The sequence below is a fragment of the Lissotriton helveticus genome, chromosome 10, assembly GCF_964261635.1.
Source record: "Lissotriton helveticus chromosome 10, aLisHel1.1, whole genome shotgun sequence".
Lineage (NCBI taxonomy): Eukaryota > Metazoa > Chordata > Amphibia > Caudata > Salamandridae > Lissotriton > Lissotriton helveticus.
The window spans coordinates 520076926-520098922 of NC_136071.1; the positions used below are offsets into that span (position 1 = coordinate 520076926).

Below are 21997 nucleotides of genomic sequence, written 5' to 3' on the forward strand. Positions count from 1 at the left end.
TACCCTGTACGTCTGTCTGTGTCATTTATGTTATGTGTACAGTAAAGCAGAGGGAATCCCCCTCTAACGCGTAACGCACCTTAGCGAGTGCGACACTTTTAATTACATCACAAATCACTTAAAATATTTATTTACACCTTCACATACTCATTGGTCCTGAGGAAAGCCAGTTGTAAATAAAAGGCCTGGCTGAAACATATAGACCACACAGGACGTAGGAGGTCATAATTTACTCCAACGCGTCTGTTTGCCTTAGTTGCTAACAGGGGCTCAGTAATTAAAGTTTATCCATACACCCTCGGGTACTGGGACCCACTGTATAGCTTTTAAAACAACACCTTCACACTCACCTACACTTCACATTCAGTAAGTATACCAGCTCCTCAGTAATCTGGAGTCGCAGCACACCCGGGACACATTCGGTGTCACTGTGGTGGGCCCGATGATGAAGCATGCCACCAACTAGGTTGGTGGGTGAGGGCTTCATGACCAAACCAAATGGTTTGCCAACATACGTACCCACTGAGTCTCTTAACACAACTTAGCTAGTCCTCCTTGATAATCTACATAGCTTTTATCTATAGCCACCATCCGCCTCTGCCAGGAATAGTAAAAAACACATACTGTCAGACAGGAAAGATTAAGAGAATTAATGTCTACCGACACACACCTCTGATCATACTTGGTACAGCAGCCTGTATAGATGGGCTTAGTCGCAGGCTGTTTGGCAGCCAAGTTGACATTTGCTACCTCATCAGGAAGGCAAAAGGATCCTAGCTGGCACCGCTCATTATTCACGCGTATAACCACATCTGGGTTGGTTTGGAGGACCTGACTATCCTTCTGTGAGAGCAGGTCTGTTCTATGGAGGAGGGAAATAGGTGGCCAAATGCTGAGTGTCAAACAGATTGGTGTACAAATCCTCGTAGCTATGTCTGGGCCAATCAGAATCAGCTGTGCTCAATTATGATGCACTTTTTGCAGTGCTCAGGACTGGAGTGGGATCAGCAGGAAGGTATATAACAGGCCTTGAGACCAGCTGAACCTGAACGCTTCTTCCAAGGAGCATAGGGGTATGAGTATGGCACAAAACCGAGACTCCTTTTCCTGACCCTGAGAGATCCACAAATGGAAGCCTCAGTCTAGATAAGATTACCTCTGTCACTTCGGTGTGTAGCTGTCATTCGTGCTTTTCCAAGGAGAGGCGACTCTGCTCTGACATTGAGGGATCCTGCGAGATGAGGTGCTACTGGTAGATTGCCTATCCCTGCGCCCTTCTACACACACAACTCACCTTCCACCATAGTATTCATGAATCAGCATCACCATGTTGGTTGATATAATGAACACTAGTGGTGGTATATGACAGAATCTAGATGTTGCCCTGCGAGATGAAAGGGATAAAGGGCTTAAGGGCAAGAACGGGTCTCCCGGAGCTCATCATGGACTGAAGGCCTGTGAAGTCATATTTCCCAGGTGAACACATCAGACCAGCAAGGAGGCATCTGTGACCAAGATAGCCTGAGGAGGACTGAATGGCAATGCCTCACAAATTTGGAGGAGTACTGGTAAAGTTCCTGATGCCCTGACCAGAAGATTTGCATCTGAGCGAAGAGACTTCCTTTGTGTTGCAGCCACTTCCTCCTCAGACACTTCAGGAGACTCATACACAACTTGGCATTATACAAGGCTATTAGACCAAGAAGATAGAAGACCTGCAGGACCAGGACACAAGCTTAAGTCAGACATATTGACATCATTGCTTAAATATCCATCATTCTGTGAGGACAAGGGAAGGTCTTAATGAGGATCGCATAGTCACCTCTGCATTAAATCTCAGCCTTTGTATGAGATAAAGTTGAGACTTCTGGACAGTGACAGTAAAGTCTAAGTTGTGAAGAACAGACCACATACTTGAGAAGTTTGTTTACCTGCGAAGTGGACTGTACTTCACTAACCAATTGTCCTTGCAGTGCATTAGTATTCAATTGCTTAGATTCAGGCAATGTGTAAGGCAGGGTAAACGGCCAACCTGGCACATTTTGAACTGATAATAAAGTAGAGGCACTTGTACACTCTATGTACTGATGCTCAGATTTTACTAAAATACAGATTAGGTATAATAAGATGTTTCTATACTAAGCGCTGATTCTCATTTCACGCAAGTATACAGCTTTTAGGTTCAAGGTGTAGAAGGATGGATGAGGGAGCTGTGAGGGATTGAGCTTTAGCAGGCTTATCTGCAGTGCAATGGCATAGATTCTGCATAATATGAATTTCTATCACCAGCACATTTTCTTTGTGGTTTGCAGGTTCCTACCATCAGTGTTCAAAGTGCTGGCAGTAGCAGCAGTGATGCGCCTTTCCAGGTAGTGGGCCTGCAGCAAACTTGGCGAGAAGATGGGTTGGCACTCTATGCATGCCTGGCTCCACTCCAGGATGCTGTCTCCGAGAGCAGCCCTAAAACGCGGAAGAATAAGGTGAGTGAGGTTTATGTTTTAGAGTTTTTTGGTCAGTGTTCACCTTGCACCTGGAAATCATTCTAAAGGGTTTTTGTGGACAGATTGCTATCAGGTCTATCCTAAGGTTATGTGCTTAAAACTCAAAAAGACACAAAATCCAGCTCAGTGTCCCAAGTGTTTGGGGATATTTGTAGAATGTTGGTGTTTGAATGTTGTTAGCTCGGTCAGTTCATATGTGGATTCTCAGTCAATCTAGTTCCTCCACAGAGGGTGCCTTTAGATCACGGCCTATTTTGTTGTGCTCCTACAAGAAAGCTATTTTGCTATATACCTGCTTCTCTGGATTTTTCTATGGGCTCCCAATGCTTCATCTTACAGTAAGGATTGAATGTCCTCTTTGTGTGTGATATGTTCTTTATACTTCATTTCCTGTATCTCTTATCCTTACGGTTCATCTGAGTGTCGCAGGCAGCTCCTATCTTTGACAGCAAACCATCATGTGATGGTACTTCTTGTCAATCCATGTCTTTTTCCTGTGTCAATAGTGTGTCTCATAGTAGCCTGTTGGAGGCTCTGCAGCAGGAGAAGGGAATAACTCTTGCTCCTTCATTGCTATTACATTGATATAGTGTTGTTTACTTTCTTCCCAACATTGCACTGACTCCTGTTTCTTAGGGTAGTCGGGCTGGTAGCATTACCCAATGCACTGCATCGTTATTTTCTAGAGTGCCAGGAGTCCCATTGACCTTATTTGTTACTCTCATCCTTGAAATTGATGTTCTCGTTCCTACAAGGTAGCTTTGTGTTTCTAGAAGTTGGTTAATCCTTCAGATGCTTTAGACCGGATTTCCCAAATTTGCCAACCTTATCCAAAAACGCAGTCATTGTTGATAGCAAATACTGGTTGGTGTATGCCGCACGATAAAGGTAATGTGCAGGCACACAACTAGGTCAGTGGGTCTCTGTGCTATGACACTATGCAGGAGTACCCTAGTGAAAAAGCAGCGGCTACCTATTTATGTAGTATTTTTACTTACTCTTCAAGTCCACCGTAAGGGTTTAGCCTGAGTCAAAGGAGCTCATTCCTACTGGATGTTGACTGCTGTTCCCTCTATCTTTGTAAGGAGATTCCTTAAAGGATTACTGATGTGCAGCATTCTTTGATTGAATCTGCTGATGATCTTAAATATTTGTTGATTGTTTCCATGCTGACTAGTGATCTTATTTCTCCATCACTCAATGTACCATGTGTTACATTTTGAGTTCTAAAGCTTTTCCTGTAGTTATAGCACCATCATCTGGAGTTATACCACACAAAGTGCATTTACTGGCATTGTGTACTCTCCAGTCTGAGAGTGGTCCCTTTTGGTCAGAGAGCTTTACATCAGTGTGTCATGCAGTAGGGTACTTTGCCTTGTGTTCATTGCCACACTCTTTATAGAAATATTGTGTACACACCAATCACCCATGTAGTCTAAGAACCTGAAGTCTTGAGTAATACATATGGAACTAGCCCTTTCTCTTTACTTTAGTACTCCTGAAGCAGCTTCAGTGAACTTGGGGTATTCCAGAAGAATTATTTGTACAATATGTATATAAAAGCCCCAGTGTGTATTTCTTTGAGAGAGGCAATCTGCATTAGGTGATGTGTTGACCATGTTCTTAGTGCTAATAATAACCTGTGTTTGGGACTCTTGGACATGCAAGTTCGATCAGAGTTAAACAATTTCATACATACTCATTTGTGGAACCTATATGCATAATTTGTTTTTGAGCATTCATTGTGCAGATTAGGGCAATTCAACTTGTGGTTTCCTGTTCATATATGGATGCTTCAAGCCTTTCCCGCAATTGTTAGTGTTTCCAAATATCTGCCCCATTCCATTTCAATGTTCATGGTGACCTACCTGGTCCTCACCTTGCCCCATTGTGGGTCACAGGCCATGAGGTGATAGAGCAACTTTATCCCACACATTGGCACTGCAACATGTGGTCACTGCCATGCAACATCTAAGTCGTCGAATGGCAAATGCTTTGGCACACTAGGTTTGCTGGGGGAGTTATGGCGTTGCTGGAATGCACACCTGGGCACCAAAAACAGAGCACTGCATGCCCAATCCCCATATCAGTGCATTAACCTTTTTAGCTATTCAGTGTGTAGACTTATTAGTATGATTGGATTACTCTGAGAACATTGGGAGGAAGCATGTTGCCCCTCTAGGTACTGGATCCTCCGCATGGTAACACAGCGCTACAGGGATAAATGGCGAGTAGTGCTTTGCAGCATTGTGTAAGAAGATTTTTTTTTGCATGATTCATGCTGATCCCTTCTATACAGAGATTCTGTCCTCTAATGTTTTCTTTCCGAAGCGACTTCTTGTTTTTTTACCATAATGTCTCCAAAACCTTACTTGCGAAATTTGGAAGGAAATACCTTAAAAAATAAATGCACGGTAGAGAGAATTTTATTTTTTCTGCCTGATGTCTGTATGTGTCAAGCGGAGAGTTAAAAGGCTCCTTTTCATTATCTAATAGTCTGAGGGTGTGATATTTGTGATCACCTTCCAGTATTTTAAAATTAAGAATAGGGACATACTTTGGATGAGTTCAAAGAAATTGTTATGCTGTTTGAGGAACATTTTAATATATCTCCACATTTTGTGACATATGTCGCCATCTTCCATCCTACCTTAGAGTGCCCTTGAGTCTATTTGATACAAAAGGGGATGATGGACGGAGCGTTTGAACAAATCAAACACTCACCCCCAGTCAACTGATCTGGGTTTAATCCATAACCATTCTTTAGTTCACTCAGCCACCCCAGTTCAGACATGGCTATATGCAAATCAGTCTGACCCTGTGCCTTATGGGAACAGTCCAGCCCGAACTGCCAAGCCATGTCTTCCCTGGACCGGAAACAAGCATCCTGGGACTGGTTTCGGATTCATAATCCTCATCAGCCAGGCTATCTTGAATCCAGTGGCCAAGTGAACAAGGGACTCACGTCTGAGTATACCCTGCCACACTTAGGGGAACAAAGCGATACAAAAGGGGATGATGGACGGAGCGTTTGAACAAATCAAACACTCACCCCCAGTCAACTGATCTGGGTTTAATCCATCACCATTCTTTAGTTCACTCAGCCACCCCAGTTCAGACATGGCTATATGCAAATCAGTCTGACCCTGTGCCTTATGGGAACAGTCAAGCCCGAACTGCCAAGCCATGTCTTCCCTGGACCGGAAACAAGCATCCTGGGACCGGTTTCGGATTCATAATCCTCATCAGCCAGGCTATCTTGAATCCAGTGGCCAAGTGAACAAGGGACTCACGTCTGAGTATACCCTGCCACACTTAGGGCGAACAAAGCGATACAAAAGGGGATGATGGACGGAGCGTTTGAACAAATCAAACACTCACCCCCAGTCAACTGATCTGGGTTTAATCCATCACCATTCTTTAGTTCACTCAGCCACCCCAGTTCAGACATGGCTATATGCAAATCAGTCTGACCCTGTGCCTTATGGGAACAGTCCAGCCCGAACTGCCAAGCCATGTCTTCCCTGGACCGGAAACAAGCATCCTGAGACCGGTTTCGGATTCATAATCCTCATCAGCCAGGCTATCTTGAATCCAGTGGCCAAGTGAACAAGGGACTCACGTCTGAGTATACCCTGCCACACTTAGGGCGAACAAAGCAATACAAAAGGGGATGATGGACGGAGCGTTTGAACAAATCAAACACTCACCCCCAGTCAACTGAGCTGGGTTTAATCCATCACCATTCTTTAGTTCACTCAGCCACCCCAGTTCAGACATGGCTATATGCAAATCAGTCTGACCCTGTGCCTTATGGGAACAGTCCAGCCCGAACTGCCAAGCCATGTCTTCCCTGGACCGGAAACAAGCATCCTGGGATCGGTTTCGGATTCATAATCCTCATCCGCCAGGCTATCTTGAATCCAGTGGCCAAGTGAACAAGGGACTCACGTCTGAGTATACCCTGCCACACTTAGGGCGAACAAAGCGATACAAAAGGGGATGATGGACGGAGCGTTTGAACAAATCAAACACTCACCCCCAGTCAAATGATCTGGGTTTAATCCATCACCATTCTTTAGTTCACTCAGCCACCCCAGTTCAGACATGGCTATATGCAAATCAGTCTGACCCTGTGCCTTATGGGAACAGTCCAGCCCGAACTGCCAAGCCATGTCTTCCCTGGACCGGAAACAAGCATCCTGGGACCGGTTTCGGATTCATAATCCTCATCAGCCAAGCTATCTTGAATCCAGTGGCCAAGTGAACAAGGGACTCACGTCTGAGTATACCCTGCCACACTTAGGGTGAACAAAGCGATACAAAAGGGGATGATGAACGGAGCGTTTGAACAAATCAAACACTCACCCCCAGTCAACTGATCTGGGTTTAATCCATCACCATTCTTTAGTTCACTCAGCCACCCCAGTTCAGACATGGCTATATGCAAATCAGTCTGACCCTGTGCCTTATGGGAGCAGTCCAGCCCGAACTGCCAAGCCATGTCTTCCCTGGACCGGAAACAAGCATCCTGGGACCGGTTTCGGATTCATAATCCTCATCAGCCAGGCTATCTTGAATCCAGTGGCCAAGTGAACAAGGGACTCACGTCTGAGTATACCCTGCCACACTTAGGGCGAACAAAGCGATACAAAAGGGGATGATGGGCGGAGCGTTTGAACAAATCAAACACTCACCCCCAGTCAACTGATCTGGGTTTAATCCATCACCAATCTTTAGTTCACTCAGCCACCCCAGTTCAGACATGGCTATATGCAAATCAGTCTGACCCTGTGCCTTATGGGAACAGTCCAGCCCGAACTGCCAAGCCATGTCTTCCCTGGACCGGAAACAAGCATCCTGGGTCCGGTTTCGGATTCATAATCCTCATCAGCCAGGCTATCTTGAATCCAGTGGCCAAGTGAACAAGGGACTCACGTCTGAGTATACCCTGCCACACTTAGGGCGAACAAAGCGATACAAAAGGGGATGATGGACGGAGCGTTTGAACAAATCAAACACTCACCCCCAGTCAACTGATCTGGGTTTAATCCATCACCATTCTTTAGTTCACTCAGCCACCCCAGTTCAGACATGGCTATATGCAAATCAGTCTGACCCTGTGCCTTATGGGAACAGTCCAGCCCGAACTGCCAAGCCATGTCTTCCCTGGACCGGAAACAAGCATTCTGGGACCGGTTTCGGATTCATAATCCTCATCAGCCAGGCTATCTTGAATCCAGTGGCCAAGTGAACAAGGGACTCACGTCTGAGTATACCCTGCCACACTTAGGGCGAACAAAGCGATACAAAAGGGGATGATGGACGGAGCGTTTGAACAAATCAAACACTCACCCCCAGTCAACTGATCTGGGTTTAATCCATCACCATTCTTTAGTTCACTTAGCCACCCCAGTTCAGACATGGCTATATGCAAATCAGTCTGACCCTGTGCCTTATGGGAACAGTCCAGCCCGAACTGCCAAGCCATGTCTTCCCTGGACCGGAAACAAGCATCCTGGGACCGGTTTCGGATTCATAATCCTCATCAGCCAGGCTATCTTGAATCCAGTGGCCAAGTGAACAAGGGACTCACGTCTGAGTATACCCTGCCACACTTAGGGCGAACAAAGCGATACAAAAGGGGATGATGGACGGAGCGTTTGAACAAATCAAACACTCACCCCCAGTCAACTGATCTGGGTTTAATCCATCACCATTCTTTAGTTCACTCAGCCACCCCAGTTCAGACATGGCTATATGCAAATCAGTCTGACCCTGTGCCTTATGGGAACAGTCCAGCCCGAACTGCTAAGCCATGTCTTCCCTGGACCGGAACAAGCATCATGGGATCGGTTTCGGATTCATAATCCTCATCAGCCAGGCTATCTTGAATCCAGTGGCCAAGTGAACAAGGGACTCACGTCTGAGTATACCCTGCCACACTTAGGGCGAACAAAGCGATACAAAAGGGGATGATGGACGGAGCGTTTGAACAAATCAAACACTCACCCCCAGTCAACTGATCTGGGTTTAATCCATCACCATTCTTTAGTTCACTCAGCCACCCCAGTTCAGACATGGCTATATGCAAATCAGTCTGACCCTGTGCCTTATGGGAACAGTCCAGCCCGAACTGCCAAGCCATGTCTTCCCTGGACCGGAAACAAGCATCCTGGGACCGGTTTCGGATTCATAATCCTCATCAGCCAAGCTATCTTGAATCCAGTGGCCAAGTAAACAAGGGAATCACGTCTGAGTATACCCTGCCACACTTAGGGCGAACAAAGCGATACAAAAGGGGATGATGGACGGAGCGTTTGAACAAATCAAACACTCACCCCCAGTCAACTGATCTGGGTTTAATCCATCACCATTCTTTAGTTCACTCAGCCACCCCAGTTCAGACATGGCTATATGCAAATCAGTCTGACCCTGTGCCTTATGGGAACAGTCCAGCCCGAACTGCCAAGCCATGTCTTCCCTGGACCGGAAACAAGCATCCTGAGACCGGTTTCGGATTCATAATCCTCATCAGCCAGGCTATCTTGAATCCAGTGGCCAAGTGAACAAGGGACTCACGTCTGAGTATACCCTGCCACACTTAGGGCGAACAAAGCAATACAAAAGGGGATGATGGACGGAGCGTTTGAACAAATCAAACACTCACCCCCAGTCAACTGAGCTGGGTTTAATCCATCACCATTCTTTAGTTCACTCAGCCACCCCAGTTCAGACATGGCTATATGCAAATCAGTCTGACCCTGTGCCTTATGGGAACAGTCCAGCCCGAACTGCCAAGCCATGTCTTCCCTGGACCGGAAACAAGCATCCTGGGATCGGTTTCGGATTCATAATCCTCATCCGCCAGGCTATCTTGAATCCAGTGGCCAAGTGAACAAGGGACTCACGTCTGAGTATACCCTGCCACACTTAGGGCGAACAAAGCGATACAAAAGGGGATGATGGACGGAGCGTTTGAACAAATCAAACACTCACCCCCAGTCAACTGATCTGGGTTTAATCCATCACCATTCTTTAGTTCACTCAGCCACCCCAGTTCAGACATGGCTATATGCAAATCAGTCTGACCCTGTGCCTTATGGGAACAGTCCAGCCCGAACTGCTAAGCCATGTCTTCCCTGGACCGGAAACAAGCATCCTGGGACCGGTTTCGGATTCATAATCCTCATCAGCCAGGCTATCTTGAATCCAGTGGCCAAGTGAACAAGGGACTCACGTCTGAGTATACCCTACCACACTTAGGGCGAACAAAGCGATACAAAAGGGGATGATGGACGGAGCGTTTGAACAAATCAAACACTCACCCCCAGTCAACTGATCTGGGTTTAATCCATCACCATTCTTTAGTTCACTCAGCCACCCCAGTTCAGACATGGCTATATGCAAATCAGTCTGACCCTGTGCCTTATGGGAACAGTCCAGCCGAACTGCCAAGCCATGTCTTCCCTGGACCGGAAACAAGCATCCTGGGACCGGTTTCGGATTCATAATCCTCATCAGCCAGGCTATCTTGAATCCAGTGGCCAAGTGAACAAGGGACTCACGTCTGAGTATACCCTGCCACACTTAGGGCGAACAAAGCGATACAAAAGGGGATGATGGACGGAGCGTTTGAACAAATCAAACACTCACCCCCAGTCAACTGATCTGGGTTTAATCCATCACCATTCTTTAGTTCACTCAGCCACCCCAGTTCAGACATGGCTATATGCAAATCAGTCTGACCCTGTGCCTTATGGGAACAGTCCAGCCCGAACTGCCAAGCCATGTCTTCCCTGGACCGGAAACAAGCATCCTGGGACCGGTTTCGGATTCATAATCCTCATCAGCCAGGCTATCTTGAATCCAGTGGCCAAGTGAACAAGGGACTCACGTCTGAGTATACCCTGCCACACTTAGGGCGAACAAAGCGATACAAAAGGGGATGATGGACGGAGCGTTTGAACAAATCAAACACTCACCCCCAGTCAACTGATCTGGGTTTAATCCATCACCATTCTTTAGTTCACTCAGCCACCCCAGTTCAGACATGGCTATATGCAAATCAGTCTGACCCTGTGCCTTATGGGAACAGTCCAGCCCGAACTGCTAAGCCATGTCTTCCCTGGACCGGAAACAAGCATCCTGGGACCGGTTTCGGATTCATAATCCTCATCAGCCAGGCTATCTTGAATCCAGTGGCCAAGTGAACAAGGGACTCACGTCTGAGTATACCCTGCCACACTTAGGGCGAACAAAGCGATACAAAAGGGGATGATGGACGGAGCGTTTGAACAAATCAAACACTCACCCCCAGTCAACTGATCTGGGTTTAATCCATCACCATTCTTTAGTTCACTCAGCCACCCCAGTTCAGACATGGCTATATGCAAATCAGTCTGACCCTGTGCCTTATGGGAACAGTCCAGCCGAACTGCCAAGCCATGTCTTCCCTGGACCGGAAACAAGCATCCTGGGACCGGTTTCGGATTCATAATCCTCATCAGCCAGGCTATCTTGAATCCAGTGGCCAAGTGAACAAGGGACTCACGTCTGAGTATACCCTGCCACACTTAGGGCGAACAAAGCGATACAAAAGGGGATGATGGACGGAGCGTTTGAACAAATCAAACACTCACCCCCAGTCAACTGATCTGGGTTTAATCCATCACCATTCTTTAGTTCACTCAGCCACCCCAGTTCAGACATGGCTATATGCAAATCAGTCTGACCCTGTGCCTTATGGGAACAGTCCAGCCCGAACTGCCAAGCCATGTCTTCCCTGGACCGGAAACAAGCATCCTGGGACCGGTTTCGGATTCATAATCCTCATCAGCCAGGCTATCTTGAATCCAGTGGCCAAGTGTACAAGGGACTCACGTCTGAGTATACCCTGCCACACTTAGGGCAAACAAAGCGATACAAAAGGGGATGATGGACGGAGCGTTTGAACAAATCAAACACTCACCCCCAGTCAACTGATCTGGGTTTAATCCATCACCATTCTTTAGTTCACTCAGCCACCCCAGTTCAGACATGGCTATATGCAAATCAGTCTGACCCTGTGCCTTATGGGAACAGTCCAGCCCGAACTGCCAAGCCATGTCTTCCCTGGACCGGAAACAAGCATCCTGGGACCGGTTTCGGATTCATAATCCTCATCAGCCAGGCTATCTTGAATCCAGTGGCCAAGTGAACAAGGGACTCACGTCTGAGTATACCCTGCCACACTTAGGGCGAACAAAGCGATACAAAAGGGGATGATGGACGGAGCGTTTGAACAAATCAAACACTCACCCCCAGTCAACTGATCTGGGTTTAATCCATCACCATTCTTTAGTTCACTCAGCCACCCCAGTTCAGACATGGCTATATGCAAATCAGTCTGACCCTGTGCCTTATGGGAACAGTCCAGCCGGAACTGCCAAGCCATGTCTTCCCTGGACCGGAAACAAGCATCCTGGGACCGGTTTCGGATTCATAATCCTCATCAGCCAGGCTATCTTGAATCCAGTGGCCAAGTGAACAAGGGACTCACGTCTGAGTATACCCTGCCACACTTAGGGCGAACAAAGCGATACAAAAGGGGATGATGGACGGAGCGTTTGAACAAATCAAACACTCACCCCCAGTCAACTGATCTGGGTTTAATCCATCACCATTCTTTAGTTCACTCAGCCACCCCAGTTCAGACATGGCTATATGCAAATCAGTCTGACCCTGTGCCTTATGGGAACAGTCCAGCCCGAACTGCCAAGCCATGTCTTCCCTGGACCGGAAACAAGCATCCTGGGACCGGTTTCGGATTCATAATCCTCATCAGCCAGGCTATCTTGAATCCAGTGGCCAAGTGTACAAGGGACTCACGTCTGAGTATACCCTGCCACACTTAGGGCAAACAAAGCGATACAAAAGGGGATGATGGACGGAGCGTTTGAACAAATCAAACACTCACCCCCAGTCAACTGATCTGGGTTTAATCCATCACCATTCTTTAGTTCACTCAGCCACCCCAGTTCAGACATGGCTATATGCAAATCAGTCTGACCCTGTGCCTTATGGGAACAGTCCAGCCCGAACTGCCAAGCCATGTCTTCCCTGGACCGGAAACAAGCATCCTGGGACCGGTTTCGGATTCATAATCCTCATCAGCCAGGCTATCTTGAATCCAGTGGCCAAGTGAACAAGGGACTCACGTCTGAGTATACCCTGCCACACTTAGGGCGAACAAAGCGATACAAAAGGGGATGATGGACGGAGCGTTTGAACAAATCAAACACTCACCCCCAGTCAACTGATCTGGGTTTAATCCATCACCATTCTTTAGTTCACTCAGCCACGCCAGTTCAGACATGGCTATATGCAAATCAGTCTGACCCTGTGCCTTATGGGAACAGTCCAGCCCGAACTGCCAAGCCATGTCTTCCCTGGACCGGAAACAAGCATCCTGGGACTGGTTTCGGATTCATAATCCTCATCAGCCAGGCTATCTTGAATCCAGTGGCCAAGTGAACAAGGGACTCACGTCTGAGTATACCCTGCCACACTTAGGGCGAACAAAGCGATACAAAAGGGGATGATGGACGGAGCGTTTGAACAAATCTAACACTCACCCCCAGTCAACTGATCTGGGTTTAATCCATCACCATTCTTTAGTTCACTCAGCCACCCCAGTTCAGACATGGCTATATGCAAATCAGTCTGACCCTGTGCCTTATGGGAACAGTCCAGCCCGAACTGCCAAGCCATATCTTCCCTGGACCGGAAACAAGCATCCTGGGACCGGTTTCGGATTCATAATCCTCATCAGCCAGGCTATCTTGAATCCAGTGGCCAAGTGAACAAGGGACTCACGTCTGAGTATACCCTGCCACACTTAGGGCGAACAAAGCGATACAAAAGGGGATGATGGACGGAGCGTTTGAACAAATCAAACACCCCCAGTCAACTGATCTGGGTTTAATCCATCACCATTCTTTAGTTCACTCAGCCACCCCAGTTCAGACATGGCTATATGCAAATCAGTCTGACCCTGTGCCTTATGGGAACAGTCCAGCCGGAACTGCCAAGCCATGTCTTCCCTGGACCGGAAACAAGCATCCTGGGACCGGTTTCGGATTCATAATCCTCATCAGCCAGGCTATCTTGAATCCAGTGGCCAAGTGAACAAGGGACTCACGTCTGAGTATACCCTGCCACACTTAGGGCGAACAAAGCGATACAAAAGGGGATGATGGACGGAGCGTTTGAACAAATCAAACACCCCCAGTCAACTGATCTGGGTTTAATCCATCACCATTCTTTAGTTCACTCAGCCACCCCAGTTCAGACATGGCTATATGCAAATCAGTCTGACCCTGTGCCTTATGGGAACAGTCCAGCCCGAACTGCCAAGCCATGCCTTCCCTGGACTGGAAACAAGCTTCCGAGGACCGGTTTCTGGCATTACAGCCGTCTTCAGCCCGGCTTGCTTGAATCCAGTGGCAAAGTGAGCAAGGGACTCACGTCTGAGCAAACCCTGCCACACTTATGGCGGCCAAAAGCGGTACAAAGGGGGTGGTGATGGACAGAGCATCTGAACCAATCAAACACTCACACCCAGTCAAAAGATCTGGGTTTGATCCATCACCGTTCTTTAGCCCACTCTGCCACCCCAGTTCAGACATGGCTATATGCAAATCAGTCTGACCCTGTGCCTCATGGGAACAGTCCAGCCCGAACTGCCAAGCCATGCCTTCCCTGGACCGGAAACAAGCTTCCGAGGACCGGTTTCTGGCATTACAGCCGTCTCCAGCCCGGCTTGCTTGAATCCAGTGGCAAAGTGAGCAAGGGACTCACGTCAGAGCATACCCTGCCACACTTATGGCGGCCAAAAGCGGTACAAAAGGGGGTGGTGTTGGACGGAGCATCTGAACCAATCAAACACTCACACCCAGTCAAAAGATCTGGGTTTGATCCATCACCGTTCTTTAGCCCACTCTGCCACCCCAGTTCAGACATGGCTATATGCAAATCAGTCTGACCCTGTGCCTCATGGGAACAGTCCAGCCCGAACTGCCAAGCCATGCCTTCCCTGGACCGGAAACAAACTTCCGAGGACCGGTTTCTGGCATTACAGCCGTCTTCAGCCCGGCTTGCTTGAATCCAGTGGCAAAGTGAGCAAGGGACTCACGTCTGAGCATACCCTGCCACACTTATGGCGGCCAAAAGCGGTACAAAAGGGGGTGGTGATTTGACGGAGCATCTGAACCAATCAAACACTCACACCCAGTCAAAAGATCTGGGTTTGATCCATCACCGTTCTTTAGCCCACTCTGCCACCCCAGTTCAGACATGGCTATATGCAAATCAGTCTGACCCTGTGCCTCATGGGAACAGTCCGGTAATTGCAAACACAACAGTGATGGACAGAATGTGGATCAATGTCACACATTCACCCCAGTCAAAAGATCTGGGCCCAAATCCATCGTTTTTCCACTCCACACCACCTTGGGTTAGACAATGGCGATATGCAAATCAGCGCTGACCCTGTGCCCCATGGGAACAGTCCAGTCCGAACTACAAAAGCCATGTCCTTCCCAGAACGGAAACAAGCATCCGAGGACCGGCCCGGTTTCGAGGTAACACCTCTCATCAGCCCGGCTAGCTTGACTCCAGTGGTGTGGAGTGCCTGGGACTCACGTCTGAGCATCCCCAGTACACTTAGAGCGGTAATTGCAAACACAACAGTGATGGACAGAATGTGGATCAATGTCACACATTCACCCCAGTCAAAAGATCTGGGCCCAAATCCATCGTTTTTCCACTCCACACCACCCTGGGTTAGACAATGGCGATATGCAAATCAGCGCTGACCCTGTGCCCCATGGGAACAGTCCAGTCCGAACTACAAAAGCCATGTCCTTCCCAGAACGGAAACAAGCATCCGAGGACCGGCCCGGTTTCGAGGTAACACCTCTCATCAGCCCGGCTAGCTTGACTCCAGTGGTGTGGAGAGCCTGGGACTCACGTCTGAGCATCCCCAGTACACTTAGAGCGGTAATTGCAAACACAACAGTGATGGACAGAATGTGGATCAATGTCACACATTCACCCCAGTCAAAAGATCTGGGCCCAAATCCATCGTTTTTCCACTCCACACCACCCTGGGTTAGACAATGGCGATATGCAAATCAGCGCTGACCCTGTGCCCCATGGGAACAGTCCAGTCCGAACTACAAAAGCCATGTCCTTCCCAGAACGGAAACAAGCATCTAAACCGCTCTAAGTGTACTGGGTATGCTCAGACGTGAGTCCCAGGCACTCCACACCACTGGAATCAAGCTATACCGCTCTTTGTGTTTGCGGTCATGGGAACAGTCCAGCCAGAACTGCCAAGCCATGCCTTCCCTGGACCGGAAACAAACTTCCGAGGACCGGTTTCTGGCATTACAGCCGTCTTCAGCCCGGCTTGCTTGAATCCAGTGGCAAAGTGAGCAAGGGACTCACGTCTGAGCATACCCTGCCACACTTAAGGCGGCCAAAAGCGGTACAAAAGGGGGATGGTGATGGACGTCCATCACCAGCCCCTTTTGTACCGTAATAGCATTATAGCCATTTTGCTTCTAGGTATATCCAGTTTTAAAAGCCCTCTTCCTATCTTTCGGCCCTCAGTCCTGTAACTCAGGAAAAGGACCTTCAACGATTGTAACCCTCGGCCCTGTGCTATGATTCTGAGTTAAGTCGCTCATATATTGGAACGCGTTTTTAGCACTTTGAAGTCTCAGGACATGACACTTTGAGAAGGCTAGCACATATGAACATGGGACATATTATTTACAAGAATATTGCTAAATTAAACCAAGCTTGTCACTGCCATTCATGGTCGCTCACGTGTTTGCAGCTAGGTACCAACTCATTTCTTTTTCAGGTTAGTGTTAAATCCTTGTTAAATGTGTGCCTGGCTTTGAAACATTGACAGAGATGGAAATATAATTTGATCACAAGTGGGCAACTTCTCAAGGAAATGAAAGAAAAAACACATGTATGGTCCAATCATCCATTGATAATGCTCTGGCTTTATATTCTGGGATCCAGAAACATAACCTACCTTGACTATAGACACCGGCACATATGGACTTCGGACTGATTTGAGGTAAACTCTGATAGCTATTGTACTCACAGCTTGTTTTGCAAAAAGGAACATTAGCTCATTTGAATTAATTTAAATTAAACTTGCTTAGTGCATCATATTTGGAGTGGTACATCAGCAGTTAGTTGCCCGTTATGCACATATTTTAAAGAAACTGACAACAAGATCTGGCTAGTAATTCTTTCACATCACCAAACAAGTCAAGAGCAAGGTGACACTATCTGTAGGGGTGAATAAGCTGGAAGTTTCAGGGAGTTTTCCCTTAAGTTAGAGAATCCCCTTTCAAGAAACCAACCAAATGCAGGATTTCACCATGTTACTCAAGTCTTTTGAAGTAAAACTGCATACCCCTTTGCAAATGCATTAATTTCTCCACTGTTGCAGAAGATCTGAATGAGTACTAAGCTGAACCCATGGAGAAGACTTGAAATTAAACTTCTATTATCGAGCTAAACATTCTAGTAGAACAGGCTAAAACTTAACATGACCAACTACAGAAAGAAACAGAGCAAGCCCAAAAAGTAGTCAGCTCTATGTCGCTGAAGGTGGCTGGATCAGCTGAACATTTCTGGTTACCTACGACTAAGGGAAGTTTCGAAATACCAAAGGGGAGGAAGGAGGTGACTGTTCTCCCCATCTAGACATCCTTCCCATCAGGCAGGAGGATCTTGCAAAATATTGACATCGGTTATGTCCTGCCATTCCCAACCCACAGCGACGTTTGGAGGATCACTTCAAAATCTTGATGCAGGAAGTTAACTTTATCCTTACCAAGGATGCCATCGAGCAGGTGCCAAACTCAGAGAGAGCCAAGGGGTGGGGGCTACTTGTACTACTTCCTTGCCCCAAAGAAAAACCGAGGCCTATCCCTAATGTTTTTTTCTCTAAAATACAAAAATTCAAAATGCTTACTCTGTCACAGTTCCTTCCACTCTGTACCCAGGACCCTGGAGACTGGATGGTGTTTCTGGACATGTAGGACATGTATTTTCATTTATATGTAATTTTGCATTACCTGCGGTTTACGGTGGAGTCAGAACACTTCCAATTTACACTTCTCCCTCGGCCTACCTCTGCCCCTTGGATGTTGATGAATGTCATGGTGGTGGTCGCTGCACATTGTCAGAGGTGAGGGGATTCATGTGTTTCAGTACCTGAATGAGTGGCTGTTAAATGCAGTGTCGCCCATAGTCAGTCACAGACTACCTCCAGGCAATGGACAAACTCCTGACATCTCTGGGGTTTACCAAAAATGAGCCGGAGTCCTACTTGTTCTTCACACAGATGATTCCTGTTATGGGGGCCATGCTGGACACAGTGGTTTAAAAGGCCTTCACCCACCATTGCGAGTCTGTGGCATTCAGGATATGGTCTTGCTGTTTCGGGAACAGTAATGGGTCTCGTGAGGATGGCTATGAAGCTCCCAGGTCTCCTCATTTCAAATACCATATGTCATTTGCAGGCCTTGGAATGGAACCTCAGATTTCAGTGGGCCATGCATCTGAGCTGCTGCTCCGATTTCATTCATATCTCGAAGGAGATGGCTCAGGGTCAGCAATGGGGAATGGTGAGCTCCAGCCTGACCTGTGACAGGCAACTCACCCTTTCCCGCCCATAGTTCAGGGTTGTGCCAGATGTATCACTACAGGGTTGGTTGGGGTCCATTGAGAGAGGTGGAGATAAGCGATCTCTGGGCTGTGGCGCAGAGCTGGCTCAACACAAGGCGTCTGAAGCTTTGGGCAATCCATCTGGCCCTAAAAGCTTTTCTCCCATCCATCAAAGGAAGGCTCATACAGGTCCTCACTGACAGCATGACTTTCATGTGATACTGTAACAAGCCTGGCAAAGTTGGGTCCTGGATCCTGCATCAGTTAACCCTATGTCGCTGAAGGTGGCTGGATCAGCTGAACAGTTCTTGTTACCAACAACTAGGTGAAGTTTTTAAATATGAAAGTGGAGTACCTGAGCAGATGTCTCCTGGCAGACCAAAAGTGGTGTGTACATCCTGGGGTGGCGCAGAGCACCTTCGACCAATGAGATGAATAGGATGTTCCCTTGTTAGATCTATACACCCCTGTTGACAATGTGCAGTGTCAGAACTTGTGCATGCTGGAGTTTCCTCCAGGGCACTCTGTAGAAGATGTGTTCCGGCTGCGATGGGACATAGGGCTCTTGTACACCTTTCCACCAGGATCAGCACTGAGCCCAAGTCATCTGAATCACACTGGAATGAGTCAGGACTGGGTGGAACTAAGGTCTCCTGAGCATTTGTCCTCCGAACCAGCCACCACTTGAAGACAGCCTTCTGTTTCAGCAACATGGCAGAGTCCTACACTCAAATCTCCACAATTTACACCTCCATACGTGGAGATGGAGGAGTTACAGTTAAGTCCTTTTTATTTCCTGACCAAGGTGGTTTATGTTATCCTTGCGGCTGCTTTTGACTGTGTGGACCACAACCAACTTTGGTCCACACTATCTGACCTGGGGATTGATGAAACAATTTTAATTTTCATCAAGGAATTGTATAGGGGTGCTGGGGCCAGGGTGCGCTTTGGTAAGCAAGGTGAGTGCTCGTCCAAATTTTCTATTAAGAGGGGAGTGAGGCAGGGGTGCATCCTTGCACCCCTGTTATTCACGTTATATATAAACTCTATCGGCGACCACCTGAAGGGTTTCCCCTTTGACTACCCTTCATCTCAGGGTCACCCTGTCCCCATACTCCTATACGCAGACGATGCGGCTATTATGTCGCAAACCAGGTTGGGCCTCCAGAGGGCGGTCACAAAATTTAACACCTATATGAAAGATAAGGGGCTAAAAGTCAACACTACCAAAACATATACTATGGCTTGTGGGCATGGTACCAAGAAAGCACCCTGTCCCGTATATCTTGAGGGCAGGAGGATAGATACTATTGATCACTTTCCCTACCTTGGAATTACCTTTGATAGGAAATGCACTTGGCATACAGCAGTGAAAGCGAGAAAATTAACCTTCTCGAGGGCGGTCGGTGCACTCCATAATTTTGCGTCGAAATTTGGCGGGAGACCCGTCAAGGAACTAATTACCATATATCAGGCTAAAGGTATATCCACGGCCACCTATGGTTCAGGTATCTGGGGTATTGAAAACATAACATCTATTCAACTAATTGAAAATCAATATCTCAGATATCTGCTGGGGGCCCCTAAATCCTCAGCAAATTACCTTACCCATATTGAATTAGGTCTGCCTTTTATTTCTGACACCATAAAAATTGCACCTATCCTTTTATGGCATAAGGTGTGGGTTACCCCGAAGACAGCTTTTAATCGCAAATTAATTTCTGACTGTCTTACCCTGGATGGTGTCAGAAACATTAAATGGTTGTCCCACGTGCAAACTCTGATGATCGAGCTTGGCCATCCTGAGTTTTTCTCTAGACCACCTAGTATGGAAATGATCACTGGAAAATCATTGAAACAACTGGCCATGAATCATCTAGCCAACAAAAGATGGTCCATAGAAACACTTAAAAACACAGTTTTGGCCTTTCAGGAAATCACTATTAATCCAGGGCCCCAATTGTATCTCTGAAGTGATCTAACCTGTTACTCAAGAATGTTATTAACACGGTTTAGGTTTGGAATTTCTTTCGTATTATTACTTTCCCATCTTGTAACATTTGGTCGAGGGATTTGCCTACCTGCCCCTGTGATGATTTATCCCCTCAATCACATTTACATTGTATTTTATTTTGTAAATGTTATGTTGTTCCACGGAGGATCATTCTGAAACCAATCCTTAAAGCATGGGGCCACCGCTCTTGCAGAACAGCTTATCTTAGACTGCAACAGCTGGAAAATGATCCTGTGGCTCAGGCTATATCTTGTTTTTTAAAATTATTGATTAGGTTCAGAAACTCTATGTAAAGCTTTTTTTTCTTGTACACTCATACAGCTTTTAAAACATTTGCCTTCATCTAACCGGACTTGTTCGCTTTTTAATCAACAATGATTTTAATTTTCTGTATTTCTGTGATATGTTGCGACTGTATGTTCTTTTTTAACTTGTATGCTTTTATGAATTCATTCTTGAATATCGAATAAAGCTTTTTGAATTTGAATTTGAGTGGCTGTTAAATGCAGTGTCGCCCATAGTCAGTCACAGACTACCTCCAGGCAATGGACAAACTCCTGACATCTCTGGGGTTTACCAAAAATGAGCCGGAGTACTACTTGTCCTTCACACAGATGATTCCTGTTATTGGGGCCATGCTAGACACAGTGGTTTAAAGGCCTTCACCCACCATAGCGAGTCTGTGGCATTCAGGATATGATCTTGCTGTTTCGGGATCAGTACGGGGTCTCAGTGAGGATGGCTATGAAGCTCCCAAGTCTCCTCATTTCAAATACCATATGTCATTTGCAGGCCTTGGAATGTAACCTCAGATTTCAGTGGGCCAAGCATCTGAGCTGCTGCTCCGATTTCATTCATAACTCGAAGGAGATGGCTCAGGGTCATTAATGGGGAATGATGACCTCCAGCCTGACCTGTGACAGGCAACTCACCCTTTCCCGCCCATAGTTCAGGGTTGTGCCAGATGTATCACTACAGGGTTGGTTGGGGTCACCTGAGAGAGGTGGAGATAAGCGATCTCTGGGCTGTGGCGCAGAGCTGGCTCAACACAAGGCTTCTGAAGCTTTGGGCAATCCACCTGGCCCCAAAAGCTTTCCTCCCATCCATCAAAGGGAGGCTCATATTGGTCCTCACTGACAGCATGACTTTCATGTGATACTGTAACAAGCCTGGCAAAGTTGGGTCCTGGATCCTGCATCAGTTAACCCTATGTCGCTGAAGGTGGCTGGATCAGCTGAACATTTCTTGTTACCAACAACTAGGTGACGTTTTTAAATATGAACGTACACTACCTGAGCAGATGTCTCCTGGCAGACCAAAAGTGGTGTGTACATCCTGGGGTGGCGCAGAGCACCTTCGACCAATGAGATGAAGAGGATGTTCCCTTGTTAGATCTATGCACCCCTGTTGACAATGTGCAGTGTCAGAACTTGTGCATGCTGGAGTTTCCTCCAGGGCACTCTGTAGAAGATGTGTTCCGGCTGCGATGGGACATAGGGCTCTTGTACACCTTTCCACCTGGATCAGCACTGAGCCCAAGTCATCTGAATCACACTGGACTGAGTCAGGACTGGGTGGAACTAAGGTCTCCTGAGCATTTGTCCTCCGAACCAGCCACCACTTGAAGACAGCCTTCTGTTTCAGCAACATGGCAGAGTCCTACACTCAAATCTCCACAATTTACACCTCCATACGTGGAGATGGAGGAGTTGCAGTTAAGTGCTTTTAATTTGCTGACCAA

At 47.2% G+C, this 21997-nt stretch overlaps 1 protein-coding gene across 2 annotated transcripts in view; it reads left to right on the forward strand.

The window, feature by feature from the left end:
* The window catches only part of DNAAF8 (dynein axonemal assembly factor 8), a 1081381-nt gene that overhangs the window by 339807 nt on the left and 719577 nt on the right, over positions 1-21997 (forward strand). For both annotated transcript variants that reach the window (XM_078663036.1, XM_078663037.1), the window contains one exon: positions 2313-2480. In XM_078663036.1, the coding sequence (XP_078519162.1) occupies positions 2313-2480 (168 nt within the window). The remainder of the gene's footprint in view (positions 1-2312; positions 2481-21997) is intronic.